Raw genomic sequence first — 18,063 nt, forward strand, 5'->3', positions numbered from 1 at the left:
GGTCAAATTAGGGGCATGTCATGGAATGGGTGGACCTCTTAGATCGTAACTCAAACTCTGAGAGCCTATGAACATCCAAGAGGGAGGGGAAAGAGTTTCTGAAGACCATAAATTACCTGACTGTGAAGACTAATTTGTGCTTCACCCCTAAGTGAAGTACCTGTACCTTGTAAGATGTATCTTGCAAGGTTTGTGAATAAAATATACAATTCTCTCTCACTCTAGCAGGTTTTTCTTTTATAACATAGAAGATGTATGTATTTATCTATAAATTTAGGTATTATTTTAAAATACTTAGGAGTAGTCATAAAGGTAGGAAGAAAAGTAAGGAATTAATCAACAAGCATCTTTTTAGCACCTACAGCTACTATGATAATACAAATTAATGTGCAAGGGACTAGAGATGTGAAGACCAAAAAGGAAAATAAGTCCCTACTTTTAAGGAGCTTGCATTTTACAGTGGAAGACAGAATATATATATATATATATATATATATATATATATATATATATATATATGAAGACATGTGAATATGTATAAAAGTATATAAGAATGTTCTTATACATATATATAAGAATCTACAAAATGAATATGAGTTCAAAACAAGGGAATTTGGTTGTGGTGGTAGGTACATGGGATTTATAGTATTTCAGTTGAGTTTTGAGAGCACAGAGTACATGAATTTTTTTAAAGAATGGGGACATTTGGGTGTGTTTGTAGAAAGCAGAGAAAGATGCAGTAGATAGGGAGAGATTTAAGACTGAAAGAATGAAAGGGACAATCTGGGGGGAAATGGGGGGGATGAGATTGAAGATACATGTATGGGGTTGGCCATGGTGAAGAGAATGATGGTCTTTTTCATCATATATTAAAGGAGAGTATGAGGTATTGTGTCAAAAGCTTTGAAATATAAAAGAAAGTGAACTCAGCAAATTACAGCTGAATACTTCATTATTCAAGAAGTCAAAGGAGAAGTTCAAGGATGGAACAATCAACAATGTATAATGTAGCAGAAAGGTCAAAGTAAAAGATGTATGAGAAAATGTCATTGGATTTAGCAACAAGAAGATTTGATTAGAATGGAATTGGGGGGTTGCAAATGAAAGTCAGATCACAAATAGTTAAGAAAGAAATAGATAATGAGCAAAAAAGAAAAACTAGAGTTAGAGTAGTTTTATTCTGTAAAGGTGACTAATGATTGAACGGGGTCACTTTATTTTCCAACAGATAATAAGTATCCTGTGTTTCTAAAAGTATCTTTCTTCCTTCAATCCTCAAACTTCTATTATCTCTCTCAGAATTGATATCTTAGAATGCTAGAATGCCAAAGGTAAAGAGGATCTCAGAAATTACTTAGTTTTACTTGATGATTTTATAAATGGAAAAATTTACAGCCATAGCACTTAAAAATCCCAACGTTTCACTGAGCTTTCCAAGAGAATATAATACTCCTTTGGCTCCCTTTAGAATCAGTCCTGCTGAACCAAAATCTTTTTGTTATGGTATTAGACAAAGATAACAATGTAGACAGCGCAGGACAAATGGAAAAAATTTTAAGTTAATTCAGCCTTTTCTCTCACTAGTGCATAAATTTATGCATTAACCTCCTAATAGAAGCATTTTATTTGTTTGGGTTTTTTTTTTTAGAAGCACTTTTAAGTGTCTTAAAAATGACCAAAGTGGGCCGGCTAAGTGGCACAGTTGGATAGAGCACCAGCCCTGGAGTCAGGAGTACCTGAGTTCAAATCCGGCCTCACACACTTAATAATACCTAGCTGTGTGGCCTTGGGCAAGCCACTTGACCCCACTGCCTTGCAAAAACCTAAAAAAAAAATGACCAAAACTTTGCTTCCCTGTAGATAAAAGCAATAGAATAAGAGGGAGGAAAAATACAAAGCAGCTTAGATGAACAATACTAGGGTATTGGGCTAAAGAGGAGAAATGACAGGTGGAAATGACTCACATCAGAGGGGTCAAACTCCAAGCCAGTGGGAGCAAAATTTCCAAGTAAGATGACCCCAATTAAAATGCAATAGGGAAGAATTTTAAAAGTAAATAAAAATGCAATATAAAAAAGATAAAGTTAATTTGTGGTTTTCTAAGATAATATGTTATGCAGGATCATTTGTATTTGTGTTTGATATCATCAGTAACAGTGTCTATCACAAAGTAAAGGCTGAATAAATATTTGCTTTGTATTTAATTGAAGTCCTATAAAGGTGTACATACTCATATAAATATGCACACATATGCATGCCATGAAATAAAGAACTCCAGTGTTTTAAACTCTAGACTAAACAACATCAAAAATTTGAATCAGCTTTTAAAATGTCAGTGCTAGAAGGGAGATTTGAGATGCTTTAGCACAGGGCCCTCATTTTATTTGTGATATAGACATAATGTCATCAATATTATTTGACAAAGTCTCTCATAAATCCCTTTGGGCAAAATGAAGAGACATTCACTAAATAATATTAGAATTAGATGGAGGAAGAGCTGCTTGAATATTACCCCCCCCCCCCAAAGGAGCTAGAAATTGCTCAATCAAAAAGTATTTGATGACTTTCTACTGTATTCCAGAAACTGTGTAAGCAACAGAGATTTCAAAACCAAAATTAAAACCATCACTGTTTTACAAGTAGTTTATATTACAATTGAGGAGACAACAGAAAGGGACAAAAAAAAAACCCCAAGATAAATATGGTCCAAGTCAACTTGGAGCAAGTTCTCTAATTGAGTCATCTATCTTTGTTCCTGAACTGTTCAGCATTTTTATCATGAATTGAATGCAATACAGATGGCATGTCTGTCAAAACTGCCAACATGATGTAAAGGTGGGAAGGATAAAAAGGGTCAGAATTCAAAAAAAAGAGCTTGTCAGTCTAGAATCAATGAACCAATAGTCAATCAACAGGCATTTTTAAGTATATGCTATTTGCCAGGCATTATAGTAAGTTCTTGGGATACACATTTTTGAAAATAGAAACAATATCTATACCCAAAAGATTTACATTCTATAGGAGACAAGTATGTAAATGTACATAGAGTAAATATAAATAGAACAAATACAAATAAACACAAAATAGGTAAATACAATGTAAATTGAGAAGAAGGGTGTTGGCTGTTGGGGAAAAGACCATGCAAAAGATAGCTCTACCCCAAGAAAGAGAAGTAGATTCCAGGCATAGGGAATGGTCAATGCACAAACTACAATGAATTTACTAAATTGAAATTTAATAGTGTGGCATAACAGACAGAACTACCCTGGAAGTCAGGGAAGATCTGGGTTATAAAGTTCTGCCTCTGAGAGAAATGGGCTGTGTAACCCTAGACAAGTAAATGTTAAGACATTACAGTGTCCCAGACCAATATCCAACATGATAAGTTAAGGCATTTTCTTTCATCAATGAAATCATCAATGAAAATATGTTTATTCAATTGTTTTTAGTCTCATACTATGTATACCTCCATATTCAAATTCAATAATCAACTTAAGAACAGGTTAGAACAATTGTGGCTCATATAATTTTTCTATGGAAAAGACCTAAGGGGTTTCTGTGTTCTGTAAAGCTCAAGGAAACAAAGTGATTCATTCAAAGGCACACAGTTAGTTGATGACAATACTAGAACCTCCTGGTTCCTGGTTCCATATTCTTTTCCAAGAATCCTAGAAAACATCACAAAGGTTCATAGCAAGTGATCAGTTATCCAGGCCTTTGTTTGAAGACCTCAAAAGATAGGGGAATTATAATGAAGCCCAATCCATTTTCAGACTCAAATAGATATTCAAAGGTACATATTAAGAATAATGATTGCTAGGCATTGGAATTCAAAGACAAAAAAGAAACTATTTCTAACCTCAGGAAGTTTATATTACATTGGGTGAAATAACATTCACAGAAAAGTAAATATAAAATATATGCAAAATAAATGAAAGGAATTTGAGGGAAGGAATAACAATTGGGAGAATTAGGAAAGACTTCCTCATTCTGTGACAATTAGGAATTCTGAATCTTTATGTGATGGGAGAGAGTGCAGAACAGAGAAAAGTATACTGATTTAGACAAAAGAGGTAAATTAATAAAATCCTTTCTTGGCAGGCTTGCAACCTTGGTGACCTTAGGCAAGTTCCTTCACTTTCCTGGACCTCAGTTTCTTCAATTGTACAATCTAATGCATGATTAAAATCTCCAAATTTATGATCAGGGATGAATGGTTTGTTTTCTTTCCTTCATGATAGATTATATATCAGCACAATTTAAAAGAAAGAAAAAAGCTTGCCTTGGGGTAAGTGGGTACTTTGAAGGTGCTCATTAATTGCTATTGCTCTGTAACTTGAATCTATCCACATGCTTTCCAGTAGAAGGTAGAACTTTCCATTTATAAATAATGCTTTAAATTATTTTAAGTGTTGATTTTCACAAGCCTGTCAAAATGAAATATTTGAAAGAGTCTAAGCTATTTTGGACTACAGAAATAGTGCTAATTTCACCAGAGTCCTGTAACAAAGAAGAGCCTCAGACTGATGAATTCCTAAGGACAGCCAGTGAGTGTACCCATCAGGCAGATTCAGAAACAAAGGCATCTCTTTAGTCACATGTCAAACATCTCTACCAAATGATCCTTTACTTACAAGGCTGAGAAGAAATTCTGGGCAAGAAAGCTATTTTGGATCTCAGAGGACATTCAGCAAATATGAAAACAGCTGCATTTGGGGGCATTTGGATTGGGGAGGAGAAAGAACTAATCTTGTATGACTGAAAGGGGGAAAAAGCAGAGGATCAGAAGCACATGGTTTTTAACTATCTTCCAGCAAATAGTGAAGCATGAGGCAATGGAAAGGGTCTATTGTGGCTTTCATTCTAGTCTTGATTTTGCCAATAAGTTGTCTAACTTTGGGCAAATAACTTCACTTTTCAGGACCTGCTTTTTTGGCTGTAAAAAACAGCTACTGAACTTGAATCTCTAGAGTATCTTTCAGCTTGCCATTTTATGATTCATTGATTTAAGTGTCTAATATTCTTTGAGCCAATGTTGGCTATATAAAAGAATGCTAAAGATTTTCCTTCCCTTGGATTATAAGATTTTTCAATTAGAAAAGACTTTAAAGATCATATATAGTCTTCTTTGATTGCAGGTAATCAAACTGAGATTCTAAAAGAAGACATAACTGTTTAAAGACAGACTGGTATTAAATATTTGAGTAGATGTTCTTAATTCTTTTTTGCTATTTTCTTTTTTCAAATTATATGTGAAGATAGTTTTCAACATTCATTTTATGGTAAGATTTTAAGTTCCAAATTTTTCTCCCTTTCCCCATTCCCTTCCCCCTCCTCAATCCATCTGACATAGGTGGTACATATACAATCATGACAAACAAATATCAAACAAATAAATTTGTATTAGTCATGCACAATTCTTTCAGTAATATCACTAAGTCTTTTCCATTTCAGCTCATATCCATGGTTAGGTGAAGGTCTCAATATCTTTGAGACAACTGAATAGCTGCTGATGGATGATTTGTTCATATATTTGTGCAATAATGGGAGAGAGAGCTACAGTCTTGAAATGGTATCATATAAATTTGATGGGGGGAAGGATAATTATAATTTAATTTTTTAAATCATCTTCAATTCTGAATACATTATTTCTCAATCCTTTACTAATACCACACCTTATAACAAAAACGATAAAATAAAAATGGTCGCATGTTGTTTGGATTGCTGTATATGGCATATTTTTATAATGAAAATTCAGGAAGAAGACTTTTATTGACTGCTTCTTTCCTGGGTGACCCTAAATCAAAGTCCCTGAGAGTTCAAGCAAGGTTACCAAAAAAACTGATTATCAGAACCTCTGTTCCCAAATTGTTCAGGAGGAAGAACGCTGAAATGTGCCAGACAAATAAAGTTATAGAAGATATGACTTAAATTGGATTGGTTCTATGAAAATGAAAAAGAAACAAACCAAGAATTGAAGCTTTATCTTTAACTGAGATAGGTGCAAAGTTTAGCAAAAAACAATACAATCACCATACCTACCACTACCAACCCCACCCCCAAACTTTAACAGATCCCACTACCTTCTTGCACTCTAATTCAGTGTCTATGGTGTGTCTGGGTCAAAACTTGCTATTTCCTGCCTATTTACATGTTGGTATATAGAAAGAAAACAAGATGGGATATCAAAAGATACAGGTCCTACTCCTAATTCTGAGGTCAAATAGCTGTGGCCACTTAGATAAATCACTTCTCATCTTTATTTTTTAGTAAAATGGAAGTAAAGACTATGGAGTCTGTTAGATTATTTCTAAGGCATACAAACCAGAATTAGTGATTATATGGTTTTAGCAGATCAACTACTTGATGGATTCTAATCACTTTTTTTTTAGGTTTTTGCAAGGCAATGGGGTTAAGTGGCTTGCCCAAGGCCACACAGCTAGGCAATTATGAAATGTCTGAGGCACTGGATTTGAACTCAGGTACTCCTGACTCCAGGGCCAGTGCTCTATCCACTGCGCCACCTAGCCATCCCAGATTCTAATCACTTTAAGAGTAAGGTCAATACACTATTACACTGTTGGTGGAGCTGTGAACTCATCCAACCTTTCTGGAGAGAAATTTGGAACTACACCCAAAGGGCAACAAAAATGAGCATACCCTTTGACGCAGCAATACCACTACTGGGTCTATACCCTGAAGAGATGAGGGAAAAGGGTAAAAACATTACTTGTACAAAAGTATTTATAGCAGCCCTGTTTGTGGTGGCAAAGAATTGGAAATCCAGTAAATGTCCTTCAACTGGGGAATGGCTTAGCAAACTGTGGTATATGTATGTCATGGAACACTATTGTTCTATTAGAAACCAGGAGAGACGGGAATTCAGGGAAGCCTGGAGGGATTTGCATGAACTGATGCTGAATGAGATGAACAGAACCAAAAAAACATTGTACACCCTAACACCTTCATTCCATCAGTGCAACATTCAGGGACAATTTTGGGCTGTCTGCAATGGAGAATACCATCTGTATCCAGATAAAGAGCCATGGAGTTTGAACAAGTTCAAGGACTATTCCCTTTAATTTAGAAAAAAAACAGATGTCTTATTGTCTGATCTTGTTATCTCTAAGACTTTTTGTTTCTTCCTTAAGGATATGATTTCTCTCGCATCACACTCAATTTGGATCAATGTACAACATGGAAACAAAGTAAAGACTGACAGATTGCTTTCCATGGGGGGTGGGGGAGGGAAGTAAGATTGGGGGAAAAATTGTAAAACTCAAAAACTCAAATAAAATTTTTAATAAAAAAAAGAGTAAAGACAATAAACTGGATTATTTGCATATTCCTCAAATGGTTAAGACTATATTTAGACTGCTTCCTAGATTCTACCTCAAACTAAAATGAGATCAAGAGGTAGAAATAGAGACACACTGAGTAAGATACAGACACAATAAAGGTAATGGAGCTATAAGCATAAAACTTTACTTAGATATTGTGGGATTGGAGAGAGAAGTAATGAATGGCTTCTATCTCAAGTTCTGTATATTCTATGTGGGATCATAGGAAAGAATCATCCACTGATGACCATCAGGCAACTTTAAAAAAAAAGATAATTGCAGAATGTTATAAATGTGAATCAGAAGAGGTAAACATATGTCCTGGTTTGGGATAGGACTCCAAGATACTACTCATTTAAAAATAAAATGTTTGATTTGCAAAGGGATTTCAGAGGTTAGCCAATCCAATCCAAATTCATGCTGGATTTTTCTCTATACTTACATTTTATTATCTAACTTCTGAACAGGTTGACAGGAAAACTTACTGTCTCAAAAGGCAAGGCATGTCCATGCTTTGTATACAAACATCTCTCATTGTTAGGAAATCCTTCCTCAGATAATTTGTGATCCAGCATGCCAAACTCAAGAGTTTTATGAACCAGGTTCAATCTTCAAGCCATCAGCAAGCATTATTTGTATTGGGGAAATGCTAAAAATCTTCCCAATAAGAATAGGAGTAAAACAATGTAATTCAATATTGTGTTAGAAACAGTAACAGTAGCAATAAGAGAAGGAAAGAAGTTTAAAGAATTAAAATGAGCAATGAGGTACTGTAGATAGGATGATGATATACTTAGAAAATATAAGACATCTGACTAAAAAATGAATTGAAACTATTAATAATTTTAACAAAGTAGCAGGATATAAAACCCCACATAAATCATCAGTATGCCTATATATTACCAATAAAACACTTCAAAATGAGATAATAAGAGATATTATATTTAAAATAATTCTAGTCAGCATAAAATGTCTTAAAATATACCTGCCATGTAAAACTCCAGAACTACATGAACATAATGATAAAATACTTTTTATAAAAATAAAGTCAGATTTAAATAATTAGAAAAATATTAATTGTTCATAGGTGGATAGTTAATATAATAAAAATGACAATTCTACCTAAACTAATATACTTATTCAATGTCTTCTCAATTGAATTGCCAAAAAAATGTTTTATGGAGCTAAAATAGTAACAAAATTAATTTGGAAGAACAAAAAAAATCAAAGCAATTAATGAGCAGATTCAAGAGAACCTTGTATTCAGTAGCAGCAACATAGTATGAAGAAAAACTGTGAAGAATTAAGTTATTCTGGTTATTGTAATTATGCAAATCAACTACAGAGGCCCTTTGAAGGAAGATACTATGTACTTCCAGAGAAAGCTCTGATAAAAAGAACTATGTATAGTATGGTTTCACATATATATATGAATATGTATGTATATATTCACATATATATGTGTATATATATGTATATATATACACATGCAAATTTGGACTAAATGGTGGCCTTCTCTTGTGTAGGATGGAAAGGGAGGTATAGAAACAGTCCAGAATTTAAAACATAAAAAAATTAAGTGAAATTAAAAAAATAATTTGAGCTTTATAAAGACACAGTTTTGGAGTATTTAAATGCTTTGCTCAAAGTAGCTTACTCTAAGTGATGGAGCTTTATGATTCAATACCAGGCTTCATACTTTATATCCAAATAGGATACATAGAAACTTTGGCTCTGCCTCTTTTATACCAAATGAGTCATAACACTAGGATTTGTGATCTAGTTCTATCAGCTACTGGTTTTGGGACCTTATGAAAGGTACCTTAACCTCCACTAATTTACATCTTTAATGTTCTTACCCATAAAAGGATAATAATATTTGTAATGCATCTGTATAGAATTGTGTGAGAGGATGAAATAGGATTACATATGTGAAAGCACTTTGCAATTATGCTACATAAATGTAAGTAGTTATTATAACGCATTATGGGGAGTTCAAGCCAGTAAGTTCACTGATTTACTATATGTGAGGTCTTGGAAAGATTACTCAATGCATGAGATCTGTTTCCAAATCTGTAAAACAAGGAGTTTGGACCAAATGGCTTTTAATGTCTATTCAGCAATAAATCAATGATCCTGTGGTCCTATGATTTTTTAAGTAGGTACACAATGTATTTCCTGATAATAACATGCCATCTACAGATAAGTAAATGACAATAATATTCTTTTAGAACTTTTCATAACTTTAATGTGGACAGCTGTTAATATTGTCATAGTTAAAAAAAACCAAAACTATGATAGCCAAAATACTTTTCTTACTCCTTATATCATTTGAGATGAACACAATACAGTAATATTGGAATAGAATTCCAGACACATGGGTTCTACTTCTACCTCCAGCATACATGAGTAGTTCTATTTGGATCTCTAAATCTTGGTATAGTGGTTAGTATTAGACCTAGTCAAGAAAACTCAACCTTCTGAGTTCAGATATGGTCTCACACACTTTCTAGCTGTGGAACCCAGAGCAAGTCACTATACCCTGATGCCTCAGTTTCCTCATCTGTAGTATGAGCTGGAGAAGGAAATGAAAGAACACGTCAATTAAGTAAACCCCAAGGAAGGTCATGAGGAGATGAACACAACTGAAAAACCCACATCAGCACTTCAAATCCCACTTGCCCTCTCAGTTTGAATGAAATGATCTCAACTCTCTATCCAACTTGATCAAGATCATCTGATATGCCTTTTTTGAAACATATGTCATTATTGTCAGTTCCCAATGAAAAAAATAATCACCTCTGAGAATGTCCAAAGGCAATAGTAAAAAAGGTCCACCCACCTCTTCAGGCAAAAACACTAATCAAGGAAATATTTATGTTCCAAGAAAAAAATACAACAAAGCCAGACACACATAAGTGAATGTCTTATGTACATTTAATCCAACATCCCACAATTTACCACAACTCTTTTTTGAAAGATTGCTAAAATAAGAAATAGTTAACAGCATAAAATGGAAAGTCTATTAAAGTAAGAGAATGTGCTGAATAAAAACATTTGTGAAGATCTCACATTTGTTGAACACAGATGGAACAGAAGAAAATAGATTAATACCTAAGGTGTGGAAACCACTCAGGGTAGCTTTAATTAACTCAGAATTGCTAGTGCTATACTTGTTTGTGGGAGTTTGGGGTGTATCCAATTATTTAGTAACAAATAAAAGCTCCTGAAAAGCTGTTAAAAGTATTTTACTGGAAAAAAATTACACTGAAACTCACATTAGTTCCTTGTGTAATAAAATAGGCTAAATGAGAATCACCTAGTTGAAAGAAAAATAAAAACAAGAAATCAAGTAAAAGCACCAACTGTCTGGAAACTGGGTCCAAAAGATAAGATGCATCATTTGGGTTACATTTGTGAAAAAAATTATAATTTACTTTCATGGCCCTTTGTCATAAGAGTTTATTGTGCTTTCCTTCTTTTAGATGAAAATGTTTATATTACACCATGAGTTTTTTGATTATTTTAATATTTCTAGGAATGATTGATGCCATAAATTCAGAAAGCTTACAGATCTTTCCTGGACTAGGTCCCTCATCTATAAAATTTCAGCCCTACTATCTACTATTAATGTATGACTTCAATGAAACTACTTGCCCTAAACTTCTCTCCCAAACTATCCAATGGTAGCATGACTATCCTGGTCTCCTCATTCTCACTCCTCACTGAGTTGCCAAATGCTGGCATTACTACTTCCACATCTCTTGCATTCAACTCCATCTCTCTACTCCCACAACTGACATTTTAGTTCAGACACTCATTACTTTTTTTTTAACAGTGTCCTAATTGATTTCCTTCTTTCAATTCCCTCTCCACTCCCAGTCCATTCAATATCCTGGCATGGATTTTTATCATGTGACAAAGCTTCTCAGTAACTTCTTATTGCATCAAGGATTGAATATAGCTTCCAATGTTTAGCTTTGCAAAATGTTTCATATTTCATATTTTAGGCTCAACCTCTTATTGCCACCTCAGTAGCTACTTTTGCAAAGTCCTGTTAATATCACTTTTTGCAACATCACTCAAGTATATCCCCTTCTCTCTACTACCCTGATAATTCCTCATCACTTCAATCTGGGATTTTTGCAAAAGGTTGGTCCACTGCCATGATTCTCTTTCCACTCCAGTTCAAGGGTCAAAAGTGACTTCCTAAAGTTCAGATCAGAGCACATCACCTACACAATAAACACAAGTGGCTCCCTATCATTTCAAGTCCCTCACAACTTGCTCCTCTTCCCATCCATATCCTACCATCTTTCCTGTTTTCTTACATTTTACTCTGATCCAGTAGCACTAGCCTCTTGGCTGTTACATAAACAAGAAACTCCATTTCTTGACTCCAGGTATTTTCTCTGGCTGTTCCCTTTGCCTACAATGTTCTTCCTCCTTATCTCTGCTTCCTGACTTCCTCCAAATACAAACTAAAATTTCACCTTCTACAGAAAGCATTTCCCAATTCTATTTAATACTAGTAATCTATCTCTGCTAATTCTTTATTCTGTATGAAGTTATTCATAAACATTTGTTTGCTTGCTGTCTCCTCCATTGGAATGTAAACTCCTCAAAGGGAGGGAAGATCTTACATCCCCAGTGCTTAGGTGGTGAGGTTCTAGAATAACACAATACTCAGTACTCCAAGAAATTGACAGTAGAACCAGCCCAGACATTCTCTTTACAAGTCTGAAGAGTCCAGTCCAACATTAAGTCCAAAGACAAGAAACAGGCAGGAAGGGCAAGAAAAATTTTAAAATAATTATACCACAAAAAGAGATTATGGGGACAGAGACTTTCAAGACACAAAGGCTTCAAAGTATCTACAAACAAAAACACAATTGGGACACAGATTCAATTGGAATTTCTGTTAGAGATGAAGGAAGAGTTTAAAAAATTTAGTAAATAAAATGAGGTTAAAGGAAGAAAAAGTGGGGGGAATGAGAACTATGGAAAAGAAAATTGGAAAAGGAAGTAACAGTTTAATGGAAAAGGGAAAAAATTTTCCTTTTCATATTGTGATAAAGGAGAGTTCAGATAGCCTTAGAGAAGGATACTGAATGTATTTGGCTTCTCAGGAGGGGAAAGCAAACTATTTCTGACTAGTCTCAGGCACAGGAATATAGAACAAGGCAAGATTGATAGCTCCATGCCATTCATATTGAATCTGGGCCAGCTAGTCTAAAACACTGACAACCAGACAAGTAGGATTTGATTTAGTAGAAAAGATAGGAGAGGCTATTTCAAGAATTCCAAGAGAAAAAATACAATATTTCTTGAAGCATCAGAGAATTGTCATAATTATTGATGTATTTATTTTCAAGAAACTTTTTATTTGTATGCGTCAACCTATTCACCTTTTCTTAGAAAATTCAGAACTTTTTTTTAACAGAAAGAAATATTCTAGCTTCCTAAAAACTAGGCTTTCAAAAAGGTCAAGGAAAATAACAAACATCAAAGGGAGGGACAGAGAGCACTGCCAGTTATCTCCTCATACTGGAACAAACTCTAAGGTTGCCTAGCCCTGGGCATCTCAGATCTCTTCTTAGATACTAAATGGCATGACTATTGCTGATTGCTACCAGTTGGGATGAGAATATAGGAGGAAATTATATGTTATGGTGTAAAAGAAGCATATGGATATTGACTGATAAATGAGGAAAAGTTTCACAAAGGCAGAAGGCTTCTAAATATTGAACCTGCAGGAGCAGTAGGATTTCGATAAGGGGCATGTGTATATCTAATCTATATCTATATATCTATATATCTATCTCTATATGTCTATATCTATAAGTCTATCTCTAGAGAGATATTTCTGGGATTTTGGGGGGATCTCTCTCTCTCTCTCTCTCTCTCTCTCTCTCTCTCTCTATATATATATATATATATATATATATATATATATATATATATATATATATATGACCTTGCCACAAAAGCCAAAACATCAGCCTTCTAGTACAGTCCTTCCTCTAAAGTGTTCAAGAATCACAAATGTGACTTGGAGGGAAATCTGCCATCTAGGATACAGTGCAGGTGTATATTCAGCAGAAACTTAAGTTAGAGGACTAAAGATGTGGGAACTCTGGGATGATGTTCTCTGCAGCTGTACTCACCATTGGTGGTTGTGTTGACATAGTATCGGCGGCCCTGAGGAGACAAGTAGCTTTGCCAGCCAGGTGGCAATAAGGAAGTCTGATTCTCTTCTGCAGGCTGTGGGGGGACCATTCCAGGCTTCTGTTAGGATGTGGGGAGGCAGGAGAAAAGAGAGAAATAGGTTACATACAAATTTACAATTTGTTGAATAGTTGTAATCTGCAAGATTTAGGAAGAATAACAATCATTTGGGTCATAGTTCCTAAATCATGTTAGGAAGTGTAATTTTTCCAGGCGCATATTCAGTATGATGGTATGGCATGATGTTCTGACCTATACATGTCATCATCACTTTTTGGTCTGATATAACCAAGACAAAAATTGATGTGTGCTAGGCAATGACAGTTAGTTGATAAACATTTACTAAGCATCTACTATATACCAATCCAGCCATTTAGTGGCACAGTGGACAGTGTATTGGGTCTGAAGTCAGAAAGAATCATGTCCATGAGTTTAAATCTGGCCTTACTGAATAGTTTTGTAATCATAAGCAAGTCACTTAATCCTGTTTACCTCAGTTTCATGAAGATTGAACAACAATAGGCACTGTGGATGGAATTACAAAGACAGTTTCTAAAATATCACAGTTCTCAAAGAGCTCACCGTTTAGTGAAGGAGATAACTTGCAATATACAAAAAGTTATATGATAAATGGGAAATAATCAACCAAGAGAAGGAGTTATCATTAAGATTAATCTGGAAAGGCATCTGGTAGAAGATAAGATTTTATCTGGGACTTGAAGGAAGCCAGGAGACAGAGTTGAAGAGGGAGAGAATTCCAGACATGGGGTGGGGCGGAGCAGTCAGTGAAAATTTGTGGAGTTAGAAGATGAAAAATCATGTGTAAGGAAAATCAATTAGGCCAGTGTCATGTGATCACAAGATATGTGAAGAAGATATAAGAAGATTGGAAAAGTTGGAAGGGGTCAGATTGTCAAGAGTTTTAATGTCAATGATTTTATGCATTTTCTGATATTAAAAATGTTTGTATTTTTAAAACACAAAAGGCTTTGTGATACTGGGCAAGTCACCTCTTCCATGTTGTAAGTAATCCCATTTATTTCAGAGAAGGTAAGGAATCAAAATGGTAAGAGTTCACTTAGGCCAAAAATTTCTTTTGTGTATTCACATATATGTGTATGTATACTTATGTTTCATGTGCATACTCATATTGTATGTATATACACACACACAGGTGTGCAAATAATATATCCTATGTATATATCACAGGTCAAGTTAAAAAATATATATAAATTCAAAAATTTATTATGTTTTATCCTGGCCCTGAAATGGATTATGTTATAATCAAGTACTTTCTTTCTAGTCCTAAAATGGTCTACATAGTCATAAAAGGGGAGATTTCTTACATTTACAAGGGTCTGACATAGGACTAACCACAAATGCTGACTATATCAGAAGAGAAATGCCTGATACTTCATCATACTCCAAAAAAAATCAAAGCAAGAGGGGAGGACAATAATCAATATATCTTACTATTCCCTGTGGTGTAAATGTTGGGGACAGGAAATGGGATGGAGGTGTGTATGTGTATGTGTGGTGAAAAAAAATCATTAGACCAAGACTCTGGAAATTTGGGTTCTAAATAAGGCTTTGTCAAATTAATTACTTTATTTTTATGTCTTTCCATTCCCTTCTCTAAAAAATGAAAGAATTGAACTAGATGAATCAGAAGATCCTGTCTAGGTCTAACATTCTGATCTAAAATCTCCCTCTAAAGCAAAACAAGAATATCATCATCATCATAGGATTAGAGTTGGAACCAATCTAGCCCAGTCCCCTCATTTTGTTCAATATTTTTAGATAGGTAGAATATAAACACAAAAGAAGGCATCTCTACATAGAAGTAGAATGCAAAAAGAATTATATGAAACCTGAATCACAATTTTATACCTGCTTTTTACAACAGTGTAATAAATGCCATGTGATTTATAAAACTGTTCCAACTATGCTTCCTTCTCAACTTCTTTCTATTCTCTTCTGTGCATTTTAAATAATATTTCAAAGATCTTCCTTTTTGCTCCATCATGATTGTCTATTCCCCCTGAAATACACCAAGAGTCAGAGACAGAGTCAGAGAGATTCAGAAAGAGATGCTTGTTATAAATTTAGTCAAACAAAATGAATGCACACTTTGAATGCATCAAAAAAATAGTATGTTTCTTTCTATACCATAAAGATATTACTTTTCTTTCAGAAGATGGGCAATATGTTGTACTACAGATCCCACAAGTTCTCTCTCTATATGGCTCTGTCATTACTTTGATCAATAATCTGTTTTTGGTTCTACTTACTTCATTCTGAATCAGTTCATACTTCTGAGAACCCTCTGAAATCATTTTTAATGGAACAACAATATTCCTTTATATATCCACATAAGTTTGTTCAGCAATTACTTAAATAATGGGCACCCTATTAGATTCCAATTCTTTAAAGTTTATTCTTTTAATTCTCGCCTCAACCCTAACCAATCAGAATTAGGAAGTTTGTTTTGTTTGACTATTCCTACCTAGGGAATCATGTTAATCTCTCTAGGAACTAAAACCTCCTCTCCATGTCTCCACTCATTTCTCTTTTAAGTTTGATCTACTTCTTTTTTTTCTTTTTTCTTTTTTAATTTTTTAAAATTTTTTTAGGTTTTTGCAAGGCAGATGGGGTTAAGTGGCTTACCCAAGGCCACACAGCTAGGTAATTTTTAAGTGTCTGAGACCGCATTTGAACCCAGGTACTCCTGACTCCAAGGTCGGTGCTTTATCCACTGCGCCACCTAGCCTCCCCCTTGATCTGCTTCTATAAGAAACACTAATTCTTTTGTGAGTGTGCATATCTTCTTTGTTTCAAATAAAAGTGAGTTCATATAATGACCATTTACTTCCTATTTCTATGCTATTCTTACATATCTCAATTATGAGAACTATCAAGTTTCACACTCTGATTCCTCTTTATTACTCAATGCATTCTTTTTTTACTTACTCTTCTCTTTTTCCCTTTAAAATCATCACTACAAAATTCCTTCCCCAGTTTCTTCATTTTTCTTATTTTAATTTTAATGCCTTTATACCTACTGAACCTATTAACATTCTAAAGAGACACTTGCTTCTTTCTTCTCTTATTAGAATGTTAGTGCTTACAGGTATAGCACAATCCTTTCCTAATATTTAAAATAAATTTAGGGGTTTTTTTTGGTTTCTTTTGACTCATCTTCCCTCTCACACCAAAGATCTGGTCTTTTCATTGAAATATGTGAAAGTCTATTCCATTAAGGCTTAGTTTTTCTCCCCTCTCTCCAAGATTACATTCAGCTTTATTGGGTAAGTTATTGTTGGTTCTATATGTACATCCATTTGCCTGTTGGAATCCTATATTCTAAGATCTCTCAATGATTGTAGAAGCCATTAGATCTTATGTAACTATACAACCTTTTATTTGAACTTCTTTCACAAAGCTTGCCGATTTTTATTTCATTTTATTTTGACATAGGAGTTCTGAATTTTGACTAAGATCCTGGAATTTTACCCTTTGCAAATCCTTTTTTTTTTTTTTTTTTTTTAGGTTTTTGCTAGGTAATGGGGTTAAGTGGCTTGCCCAAGGCCACACAGCTAGGTAATTATTAAATATCTGAGGCCAGATTTGAACTCAGGTACTCCTAATTTCAGGGCCGGTGCTCTATCCACTGTGCCACCTAGCCACCCTGATTCATTTTCTTTTTTAAATATATCAGTTCTTTGATTTTGTAGTCATTGATTTCTCTTTGATCTGTCTTAATTTTCATAGTACATTTACTTGGGTAAGGTTGACCACTTTCTATTCTAAGTAATACATTTTCCTTCCAATTCTCTCCTCCATTTTTTTTATATCTTGCCTAATTTCTCTTAGGTATGAAGTACAATATCAATGTTTGTAAAATTCCTGTATAGGAAGGGGTCCCTGACATCCTCTGGGCCTTGAGTAATTCCTTAGAAATACAAATTTGGCCAGGTACCTTTGGGTCTGAACATAATAATAAGACTCAAGTACATGACCTGGGGATCCAGGATATACCATAAAATTGTTTGAAGAATCACAAAGCACCCTCATCAGCCTAATTATCTTGCTGTATCTGTTAAATTCCAGGACTGCCTCCCCCTTCCCCAGGTGTGGCTGGAACAATGAGACAGTAAATTCCTCGAACCTGTAGGTCTACACTTATCAAACTCTGGTCTCTGTCTTGCTCTTTGGGTTCAACGGGTGTTCATGTATTCCTTCAGAAAATTGCCTTTTCCTTTGATGTGTGTGTGTGTGTGTGTGTGTGTGTGTGTGTGTGTGTGTGTGTGTGTGTGGTAATCTCTGGATCTAAAATGATTCTTCATAATAAGTGGCATTTACCCTCTCTAGCCTTAGTTTCTAAACTAAGACTATCTTTCCTAGTCATTCTACTCCTTCTTGGGTTTTTGGTCAGCCTCTCCCTATTCTTGGTTTAGATCCCCAGAATTCCTGTGATGGTTTTAATTTCCCAGGA

At 34.6% G+C, this 18,063-nt stretch overlaps 1 protein-coding gene across 8 annotated transcripts in view; it reads right to left on the reverse strand.

The window, feature by feature from the left end:
• Window positions 1–18,063, reverse strand: part of GAS7 (growth arrest specific 7) — a 271,230-nt gene that overhangs the window by 86,426 nt on the left and 166,741 nt on the right. For all 8 annotated transcript variants that reach the window (XM_074225105.1, XM_074225106.1, XM_074225112.1 and 5 more), the window contains one exon: window positions 13,508–13,628. In XM_074225105.1, coding sequence (XP_074081206.1) covers window positions 13,508–13,628 — 121 coding nt within the window. The remainder of the gene's footprint in view (window positions 1–13,507; window positions 13,629–18,063) is intronic.

The sequence above is a fragment of the Macrotis lagotis genome, chromosome 2 (assembly GCF_037893015.1).
Source record: "Macrotis lagotis isolate mMagLag1 chromosome 2, bilby.v1.9.chrom.fasta, whole genome shotgun sequence".
Taxonomy (NCBI): Eukaryota; Metazoa; Chordata; class Mammalia; order Peramelemorphia; family Peramelidae; genus Macrotis; species Macrotis lagotis.